An 11,483-nucleotide genomic window follows, 5' to 3' on the forward strand; every position below is an offset into this window, starting at 1 on the left:
GAGAGCGTAATTTGTGTTCAAAACGCTCTAGAAATAATTCTATGACCAATAATGTAGGATTATGTTACCATTTTCAGAAACGCATAAAACATTATTTCTGGACTTCGCAATATCCACCAATAACTTTGATCTGCTATTATTCATGTTTTATAATATTGTTGGAGATAATATATTATGAGTATAAGTACTTAAAACTAAATATCATACCACTAAATCTAAACTGTATCAAAACATAAATATTATTTCATCACACGAACAAGAATCGACCTGTCTCGTTCGAGGAACTCCCGTAAATGGCGATAAGTCTTACAAGACCGTGTTCGCACCGATTGGCGCGCATTTTAAAACACCGCACAAAAAAACCCCCGACCCAAAAAAAGTACGCAATTATTATGACATAAGGTTACAAACGCTAAACCCTATAAAAAGCAAAAAAATAGGTAACTTTTAACACTACGTAAGTACCAACTAAAGCATGTCAGACTAAACTAAATTTTGTCGTGTCGGGGGATAGCCTAACATTAGTAGTAATTATATACCACTAAATTATACAGGGTTATTGGTAAAACACCAACGACCTTGCAGGTAGGGCTGCCACTTTTCAAAAACAGTAGACCCGGAGATTTTAAAAATGTCGTTTTTTTATTATAAAATAAAACATTTTTTTAAAGATTTAAGTATTTAATGAAATAAGTACAAAGTAATGGTAAATTAATATAGGTAGGTATGTAACGTTTTTTTTTTTAATATAAATTACCTAGCTAGTGCTAGGCTGACTTGAACTAGCTTGACACTTAAAATTATATTTTTTATTCTGCAGGGATTGTTTCAGCATTTCTTCTTGCTCAGGTTTCTTCAAAAATTTTAAAAATTCTTGGCAATTCATATTGTAATTAATCTTTACAATTAACTCAGCTTTCACCATGTCCACTGATAAGCAGTTTCGCTCGTCTGTCCACAAATTTCCCATTAAAGAAAAGACGCGTTCTACGAAAGCATTGCTTATAGGGACTGAAAAGATTTTACCAACTATTTTTGGCAGTTCGGTGAAAGTTGAGGTGACTTTGAAAAGCTGAACCCATCGTAAATCAACAGATAATGTTGAATCAATAGATTGTTCGAACTGAGGAAATACTTGGTTTAATTTTCGCACTCCGCGCCGTGCGCCCGGTGCGTGATGACGTGTTGTCGCTTCCCGTTCCATCGGACCCGGAGATATCGATGTTAAACCCGTAGCCCGGACATGAACCATGCAAACCCGTAAACTCCGGGTCAAACCCGGAGAGGTGGCAGCTCTACTTGCAGGACTGTATTACTAACATCATAAACTACAACTTTTGTTCTATGACTTTTTATAAAACATGATACATTTGCCAAAAACAAACATACAAGATTTCATTGTTCTATCTACCACATTTCAACTCTATTTTACTGTAGACATAAAAGGACAATGCCAGGGTCTGGGCTCATAGTTTGCCCAGCAGTGGGAGTAGTTCCAGGGGGTTCCTTGGTACACTCTGAACACGTAATGCAAATATTTTTGAAATCGCTCCCTGGGGTCCCTAGGAAAACCGGTTCAAATATTCTCGATGAACAGTCACTATACAAAGCTTGAGCCATTTGCCCAGCAGTGGGAGTGGTTGGAATAGGTTGTTTACTTCACTCTTAACATGAAATTAAAATATTTTTGAAATCGGTCCCTGGGGTCCCGAGGAAAACCAGTTCAAATGTTCACCTTAGATAGTCACTTACCAAAGTCTTAGGCATTTGCCCAGTAGTGGGAGTGGTCAAAATAGGTTCTTTACTTCACTCTTAACATGAAATTAAAATATTTTTGAAATCGGTCCCTGAGGTCCCGAGGAAAACCGGTTCAAATGTTCACCTTAGATAGTCACTTTACAAAGTCTTAAGTATTTGCCCAGTAGTGGGAGTGGTTAAAATAGGTTATTTACTTCACTCTTAACATGAAATTAAATTATTTTTGAAATCGGTCCCTGGGATCCCAAGGAAAACCGGTTCAAATGTTCACCTTAGATAGTCACTTAACAAAGTCTTAGGCATTTGCCCAGTAGTCGGAATGGTCAAAATAGGTTATTTACTTCACTGTTAACACGAAATTCAAATATTTTTGAAATCGGTCAAAGGGGTCCCGAGAAATTGGTCTGATAAGACTTTTCGGCCAAATAAGTCTTATTCAAATTGTCAATCTCAATGCTCAGGATCTGGCTGTCAGGATCCAGTACCGGGAAATGTGGGAAAGGGTTATTTTTTTTTACTGTCATTTTATAATGAAATCTAAAAGCGTTGGATTCTAATAAGAACTGACCCTGATTTCCTGAAAAAAAGGCAATTGCCGCAATATTTTGGAATTTACGGTTTAAGTCTACAAGGCGCCTGCGCTATGAGCTATCTTCTAGAAAAATCTTATCAAGACGAATCAAATAAGCTCGAACACGAGGTAGTTAGTAGATACCGTTGAGGAGTTCCCTCGTCTCTCTGTCGTCTCCATTGTCAGGTCAGATCTTAACCTTTACTGTTTTGTGGTGTCTGAGACATATACCCGAATGACAAGGTTTTGCTCGATATGTGCCTACAATTTTCGAGAGTCGCTCCCGGTTTTTTTAGAGATTCCATCACCAGACCCTGGGCCGGATGACAGAGGAACCATTGAGGAAGTAAGCCCTTTCAAACAATAAAATAATTGTTGAAATATGTTGGTAAACGACGGAGTTATGCATGTACAAACGTAAAAAGAATACAAATGAACTAAGAACCTCCTCCATTTTTGGAAGTCGGTTAAAAACGTTGTCGTTTACAATACCTCGTTTTTGTTAATGAATATAATTGATTTCAATTAAGGTAATAAAAGTGGAATAGTTAAGAGTTCGTAAGCTTATTTTATGTAATATTAAATAAGAGTTAAACCAGTTTTTCTCAGGACTCCTGGGATAGATTTCGAAATAAATTGGTCTGGGATCTAATATAAGCCGATGGAACCTAATACACTATGCAGTTACTGTGGGCAACACTTGAGCCCAACTTCCATACAAAGAATAGCATTGTCCTTTGCACGCCCCTACCATTTCTTTACCAACTAAAGGCCCGATCGAGACCAGTCGAGCGATTAGTCGACCTTAGAGGATGCGGACGAGTCGAGATTATCACACATTACAAAAAATTCGTTTGGTGGTTTGCATTTTTAGAATGAATGCAAGATCTTTATCTACCCACGCCTCCCGCGCACTGTGTGGCGGCTAGCATTGTAACGGCTAGGTGTAGGGATGTTTGGGAATCGTATGGCCCATTGTCATCACATCTAGCAAGCATTCGCACCATTTCCGTGTACTCGACATTTGAATACGCCATACTGTAAAGATAATTACGTTCTCACCATCCAATTTCGCTACAAGGACACGTATGACGCGACGCGGGCGCATAAAACCGACTGACAGCAGCTCGTAAATAGGTCAAGTTCAAACGCTCCTCCGCCGTCACCCGAGCCCCGCTCCCCTCCCTTGTCTTTTGTACTACTGATTACCTAACTAGCGCTTTCTTTTGCTTCGCATAGACTTCGTAAATTTTAGAGCGTACAATTGAAATATTTTAATTTTTGTGTGAGATGACTCTAAAATCTGAGAATTATTAAAAGTCCTAGAACAAAAGTTTTAGTTTATGATATTAGTAATTTGGTGCTGAGAGGTTGTTAGTGTTTTACCAATAACCCTGTATATCATCATCATCATCATCTCAGCCATAGGACGTCCACTGCTGGACATAGGCCTCCCCCTTAGATCTCCGCAGATACTTGTTGGAGGCAACCTGCATCCAGCGTCTTCCGGCGACCTTTATAAGGTCGTCTGTCCACCTTGTTGGTGGACAGACCTAGTCCGTGGTCTCCACTCCAGCACTTTTCGGCCCCATCGGCCATCTGCTCTGCGAGCAATATGGCCTGCCCATTGCCACTTCAACTTGCTAATCCTGTGGGCTATATAGGTGACTTTGTTTCGTCTACGGATCTCCTCGTTTTGGATTCGATCACGTAGAGAAACACCGAGCATAGCCCTCTCCATAGCTCGTTGAGCGACTTTGAGCTTTGAGCTGAGGCCGATAGTGAGAGACCACGTTTCGGTGCCGTAAGTCATCACTGGTAACACACATTGGTTGTAGACTTTCGTCTTGAGGCACTGGGGTATGTCGGACGAAAAGACATTGCGTAGTCTCCCGAACGCTGCCCAGCCGAGTTGGATTCGACGGTTAACCTCTTTCTCGAATTTGGACCTGCCTAATTGGACTACTTGTCCTAGGTAGATATATGAGTCAACAACTTCGAGTACCGAGCTTCCAGCAGAGACTGGGGTGGGTTCAACATGGACATTTGACATAATTTTCGTCTTGTCCATGTTCATTTTTAGGCCCACCCGTTGTGAAACTCGGTCGAGGCCCTCGAGCGTCATACTGAGTTCCTCCATCGACTTTGCCATGACTACGATGTCATCGGTAAGCCGAAGGTGAGTGATGTATTCGCCGTTGATGTTGATGCCAAGTCCTTGCCATTCCAGGAGCTTGAAGGCGTCTTCCATTGCGGCGGTAAACAGTTTCGGGGAGATAACGACCCCTGTCTTACGCCTCTTCTCAATGGAATGAATCGGCTTCGTGCTATGCTCCTGTACTCGGACCGACATGGTGGCGTTTTTATACAAACACTTCAACACCTCGATGTACCGATAGTCAATATGGCATCGCTGGAGTGACTCAAGTACCGCCCATGTTTCCACCGAATCGAAGGCTTTCTCATAGTCCACAAACGTTAAGCATAATGGCAAGTTATACTCCTCGGTCTTCTGTATAACTTGCCGCAGCGTATGGATGTGGTCTATGGTACTATAGCCTCTTCGGAAACCGGCTTGTTCGGGAGGCTGGAAGTCATCAAGTCTGTGTTCGAGACGGTTCGTGATAACCCTTGAAAACAGCTTATAAACATGGCTTAGAAGTGTGATGGGTCTGTAGTTCTTCAATAGGCTGTTGTCACCTTTTTTGAAGAACAACACCACCCCACCCCTGCTCCATGCTTCAGGCGTTTTGCCCTCGGACAGGACGGAATTAAAGAGCTTCTGGAGGACTTTAAGTGCCGGTGTTCCACCCGCTCTCAGAAGCTCCGAAGTGATTCCGTCCTCACCCGGCGCCTTGTTTTTCTTAAGCTGCTTCAGGGCCATCCTAATCTCGTACAGACTGATGTCCGGAATATCTTCAGTATAATGTCGGGACAGCTTGGCTCTTGGATCTCCTGCCACGCTGTTAACGGACTTTGCAACCGACGTGTATAACTGCCCATAGAACCTCTCGATCTCGCCTACAACCTCTGCTTTGGTCAACGCTATGCTGGATGGCAGCATCCAGCATAGAGTTCCATTCATCCCGTTTCAGCTTAGTCATCTGGCTTTGTTCAATAGACTTGTCCTTTGCGAACACTTTGGAGCCTTGGTTTCGCTGTATGGTCTCTTTAACACGATCCGTATTAAAGAGTCGCAGATCTCGTCGCAAGGACTTGGATATTCGTCTATTGAGCTGCCTATATGACTTCGCGTCGTTGGAAGACTGCAACTGTAGTAAGCGTCGTTCAGCCATGAGGTTTAAGGTTTGCTCAGTCAGTTTTTGAGGTCTATCTTTACGGCAGGGTCTAAAAAACTTAGACCCTACCGTGCGGACAGTTTCCACTAGTCCGTCGTTGATCTCGTCCACTGACACTAAGTTCTCAAGGCAAGCAAAGCGATTAGAGAGCTCGAGTTGAAAGCTTTCCGGGTTTTGAATATGGGACCGAGTAGGTCGGAGCGTAGACTGCATCAGACTGGACCTTTCAAGTTTAACATTGATATTCAGCGAAGCTCTTACAATTCGGTGATCGCCACCGGTTTTTACCCACGACGGAACGGAGCAGGTATATGCGTTTATTACCCACGACGGAACGGAGCAGGTATATGCGTTTAGGGTGTGTTAACGCGCACACTGTGCAGGCGCGCCAAACCGATCCACCGTGCAGTACGAGAAGGGGATGCGGGACGCGCGGGAGGAGGGCCACTGGCCGCGTAAAGGATAGGAAATAATAGGAATCGAGCAAGTGTTTCAAAAACTGAACATCAAAAGCATGAGTCAGAATATGGTAGTGTAAATAATAGTCAATGTAGTCATAGGTTTAGTTCAGTAAAATTGCCCACAATAAAATTGCCATCTTTTGATGGAAATTACCTTAAATGGCTGGAATTTAGAGACACTTTTGACAGTTTAATTAATAGTAATGAAAATATTCCTAACATAAACAAGTTTCATTATTTAAGGTCATCCTTGGAAGGAGGAGCACTAGTAGTTATCAAATCAATAGAATTCACATCTAACAATTATAAAGTAGCATGGGATTTAGTTTGTCAAAGATATAATAATAAAAATTTACTTATAAATAATCATTTAAAAGCATTATTTAATATAGAAGCCTTAACAAGAGAATCTCACAAAGCTTTAAGATTCTTAATTGATTTAGTTTCAAAAAACTTAAGAGCACTAAATACTTTAGGGCAGCCAACAGATAAATGGGATGCTTTAATTATTTATATGGTGTCCACAAAGCTAGATAGCACCACTAGTAGAAAGTGGGAAGAATTAAAAAATGGGTTACCAGAATTACCTACTTTAGAGCAATTCAATGATTTCTTGCGTAACAGGGCAGATGTTTTAGAAACAACACAAGTTCAAAATATAAGTAGGAATGATAATTATAAATCACAAGGTCCTAGGGAGCAAAAGTATTCTAATTCTAAGTCTTTTGTTAGTTCAATGAGTAACAACAATTCTTACAAAAAGTCATGTGATATTTGTCATGAAAGTCATCATTTGCATGCATGTTCAAAGTTTAATGATATGTCAACTGAAGCTAGGTTAGATACAGCCTTAAAGTTGAAATTATGTCTCAACTGTTTGCGAAGTGGACATACTGCAAAACATTGCTTCCTAAAAGGTTCCTGTAAATATTGTAATAAGAAACATAACTCTTTGTTGCATAAAGATTCTACTGTAGGATGTAGTAGTAGTAGTTCAAATACAAATAATAATAACTTACCTTCAAATACTTTAAACAAACCCAATACGTATCGCTGGCATTGGTAATGTGCAGTGTGACATTACAGAGAGTTGTAGTTTGAAATTATTTTCATGTATTGATAAATCATTTAACTTAGAAATGATGTGTTTAGTAGTACCACAAATAACTAGTAGTTTACCAACACTAAAAGTTGATGTTAAAAGTTTAGGGCTGCCGGCTAACATAATCCTTGCAGACCCTGAGTTCCATTGTCCCTCCGATATTGATATGTTATTGGGGGCAGACGTTTTTTGGGAAATAGTAGGTACCCAACAAATAGGATTGGGTAGACATCGGCCTATATTACAAAGCTCTAAGTTAGGCTGGCTAGTAACTGGCCCTATAGGAATAGGACAGTCTAATTTGTCACATAAAAATTCATATATTAATGTTTTAAATTGTAGTATTATAAAGGATGATATTCATGATTCATTACAAAGATTTTGGGAGGTAGAAGAATTGCCTTCAAATAAAATATCTTACACGCTTGAAGAACAAGCATGTGAAAACAGTTTTAAACAAAATACAAGTCGCTTGCCAAGTGGTAGGTTTTTAGTTAAAATGCCACTGAAAGAATCACCAGAGGAAGCATTAGGTGATTCATATAATATTGCCAAAAGGCGTTTTTTTAGTTTAGAAAACAAGTTAGATAAGAATCCTAATATTAAGAAACAATATGTAGATTTTATTAAAGAATATTTAGATTTAGGTCATTTGGAAGATACATCTCTACCACTTAAAGTTTTACAATTAAACACTGTAACATATGGTACAGCTTCAGCACCTTTCCTAAGTACTAGATGTCTATTGCAATTAGCTGAAGAATGTACAGATATGTCTATTGCTAATATAATTAAGAATGATTTTTATTATGATGACCTAAGTACTGGAGCATCTACAGAAGATGAACTATTGAAAATCTATAACTCTGTGACTGAAATATTAAGTTCAGCATCATTCCCATTACGCAAAATACGCACTAATTGTCCAAAAATATTTGAAAATGATGTAAATAATAATACATTACATCTAACTAAACAGTCATGTGTACTAGGGTTGAATTGGTCACCTACAGTAGATTTGTTTACATTTCCTATAGACATAAATATAGATTCATTAAATATTACTAAGAGAACAATAATATCTACAACTTGTAAAATCTTTGACCCTTTAGGTGTCTTGTGTGCATGTATCATTACTGCCAAAATAATATTACAACAATTATGGAGCGCTAAGATAGACTGGGATGATTCAGTACCTGATGATATTAAGAATTCTTGGATTAAATTTACAAAAAACCTTTCAGATCTATCAAACATAAAATTGGAAAGAAAGGTTATCTGTGACTTGCCAATATCAGTAGAGCTGCATTGTTTTGTAGATGCATCACAGAATGCATATAGTGCTTGTGTTTATTTAAGGACAACTAATAATAATAATCAAATTACAGTTAAGCTGTTATGTGCCAAGGCTCGAGTGGCTCCATTGAAGCCAACCACCATACCTCGCTTGGAGCTGTGTGGTGCCTTACTCGGAGCAAGGTTATGTGCAAAAGTTTTAGAGTCACTACGTTGTAATATTATCAGTAAAACTATTTGGACCGATTCAATGGTAGTACTTGGTTGGCTAAAGGTTCAATATAAGCATCTAAAACCTTTTGTTCGTAATAGAGTAAATGAGATCAATGAAATTACAGCAGACTATTCATGGCGACATGTGCCTACTGACTGTAACCCTGCTGACCTAGCCTCAAGAGGTGTAACTCCACAACAGTTGCAGTCCTCATCCTTGTGGTGGGAGGGACCTTCATTTCTTAGAAGGGACCCAAGTGAGTGGCCTCAGCAAGGTGTACCAAATTTAGAATTACCAGAACTTAAAGTAATGGTTACTAGTATAGACACTAATTTCTTAGATTTTACTAGATATTCAAATTTTACTAAACTTAAAAGAATTATGGCCTATGTTCATAGATTTGTTAATAATTTTATTTGCAAATGTAGTAAAAATAAAAACTTTAATACGCTAACAGGTTGTCTTAGCACAGATGAACTTTGTAATTCCCTAAAAACATTAATTAGGTGTTGCCAAGTGCAATCATTTTCTTGCGAATTAAACACAATTAAAACGAATAAAGAACTGCATCACAAATCCAAAATGCTACCACTAAAACCATTCATAGATGAAGATGGTATACTTAGAGTGGGTGGTCGTATACAAAATACAAATTACAATTTTGAAAAAAGACATCCAATTATACTTGATGCCAAACATAGTTTTACTAAATTACTTATGAGACATGAGCATTTAAGGTTATTTCATGCCGGACCACAACTACTTTTATCTTCTATAAGAGAAGAATATTGGCCTATAGGTGGTAGGAACTTAGCTCGTAGTATTTTAAGAAAATGTGTAGTATGTATACGATTTAAAGGTAAAACACTTCAACCTATAATGGGTAACCTTCCTAATGTAAGGACAAATCCTAGTTTTCCTTTTTATTCATGTGGAACAGATTTTGCAGGTCCGTTCATGATTTCAAGTAGAAAAGGTAGAGGTAGTCGAGTATCAAAATGTTACCTTTGTCTATTTGTTTGTCTTACAACTAAAGCTGTTCACTTGGAGCTCGTTAGTGACCTTACTACTCCAGGTTTTTTAATGTGCCTTAGGAGATTTGTTTCGAGAAGGGGAAAACCTTACGAAATTTATTCAGATAATGGAAAAACATTTGTAGGGGCTAACAATGAATTGGGTAGAGTGCTTAAGTCTAGTCGCGAGGCTGTGACAGAGTATGGCAGTACTGAAGGCATTAGATTTAAATTTAGCCCTGCATATTCACCTCATTTTGGGGGTATTTGGGAAGCTGGGGTTAAATCATCCAAACATCATCTTAAGAGAATAGCTGGCAACGCAGCCTTAACATTTGAGGAACTTGCAACGTTGTTCACACAAATAGAGGCTATCCTAAATTCCCGTCCCCTATCTCCTCTCTCATCCGACCCAACCGATCTCCTACCCTTAACCCCTGGGCACTTCCTAATCGGGCGGCCACTCAAGTCGGTGCCGTCCTTGCTAATTGAAAAGTCTAGAGCTAACAGATACGAGCGTATAGAGCAGCTGCGGCAACAGTTTTGGGAGCGATGGCGCCGAGAGTACCTCGCCGAACTCCAACAGAGGACCAAGTGGCGGAGACCAGACCGGGAACTCAAAGTAGGCGACTTGGTCATCCTCAAAGAAGACAACCTACCTCCATTATGCTGGCGACTAGGCCGCATAACCAAACTTTACCAAGGACCAGATGGCGTCAGCAGAGTCGCCGACGTCCTCACATCGAGAGGGACTGTCAAGAGGGCAGTCCACAAGTTTTGCATCATACCTGGAGATGACATCGACCCAAATTCAACTGCTTGATAGCTGTGCTATCAAGGCCCGGGAGGATGTTAACGCGCACACTGTGCAGGCGCGCCAAACCGATCCACCGTGCAGTACGAGAAGGGGATGCGGGACGCGCGGGAGGAGGGCCGCTGGCCGCGTCGCTTCGCCGGGGCCGCGCGCCGGTCTCTTTCGCCATCGGCACCGGACGAGTGCACACGTCGTGATTAACCTAATATTTTTGTATAACGCCAATCGCCACACGTCGTAACTATGAAACCTATGTAACTAATTACTTTCTTAAGAATATAAGCAGTTTGTACCAGAGGCACGCGTCGTTTCATTCAGGGTGAGAGATGTGCGTTTGTGTGTTTGTGTGTGCGTTTGTGCAAAGTAATGTTCCCTCCTATCTTCTAAACTAATGATCTGATTTTGATGCGGTTTTCAATAACGTATTTGAGTTCGATGAGTTCATGTTCTTAGACCAGTGTCATGACTGTAACTCACTAGGGGGCGCCACAATATTAGGGCAAAACAGCAAAGTAATGTTCCCTCCTATCTTCTAAACTAATGATCTGATTTTGATGCGGTTTTCAATAACGTATTTGTGTTGGATGAGTTCATGTTCTTAGATAGGTGTCATGACTGTAACACACTAGAGGGCGCCACAATATTAGGGCAAAACAGCAAAGTAATGTTCCCTCCTATCTTCTAAACTAATGATCTGATTTTGATGCGGTTTTCAATAACGTATTTGTGTTGTATGAGTTCATGTTCTTAGATAGGTGTCATGACTGTAACACACTAGAGGGCGCCACAATATTAGGGCAAAACAGCAAAGTAATGTTCCCTCCTATCTTCTAAACTAATGATCTGATTTTGATGCGGTTTTCAATAACGTATTTGTGTTGTATGAGTTCATGTTCTTAGATAGGTGTCATGACTGTAACACACTAGAGGGCGCCACAATATTAGGGCAAAACAG

At 40.0% G+C, this 11,483-nt stretch overlaps 1 protein-coding gene across 1 annotated transcript; it reads left to right on the plus strand.

The window, feature by feature from the left end:
- Positions 1-9,747: 9,747 nt before the first annotated feature.
- Positions 9,748-10,827, plus strand: LOC124639490. The gene has a single exon (XM_047176878.1). The coding sequence runs from the start codon at positions 9,785-9,787 to the stop codon at positions 10,535-10,537; it is 753 nt and encodes a 250-aa protein (XP_047032834.1). The 5' UTR covers positions 9,748-9,784; the 3' UTR covers positions 10,538-10,827.
- The last annotated feature ends 656 nt before the right edge of the window (positions 10,828-11,483 follow it).

This window comes from Helicoverpa zea, chromosome 19, assembly GCF_022581195.2.
Source record: "Helicoverpa zea isolate HzStark_Cry1AcR chromosome 19, ilHelZeax1.1, whole genome shotgun sequence".
In the NCBI taxonomy this organism is placed as follows: Eukaryota; Metazoa; Arthropoda; class Insecta; order Lepidoptera; family Noctuidae; genus Helicoverpa; species Helicoverpa zea.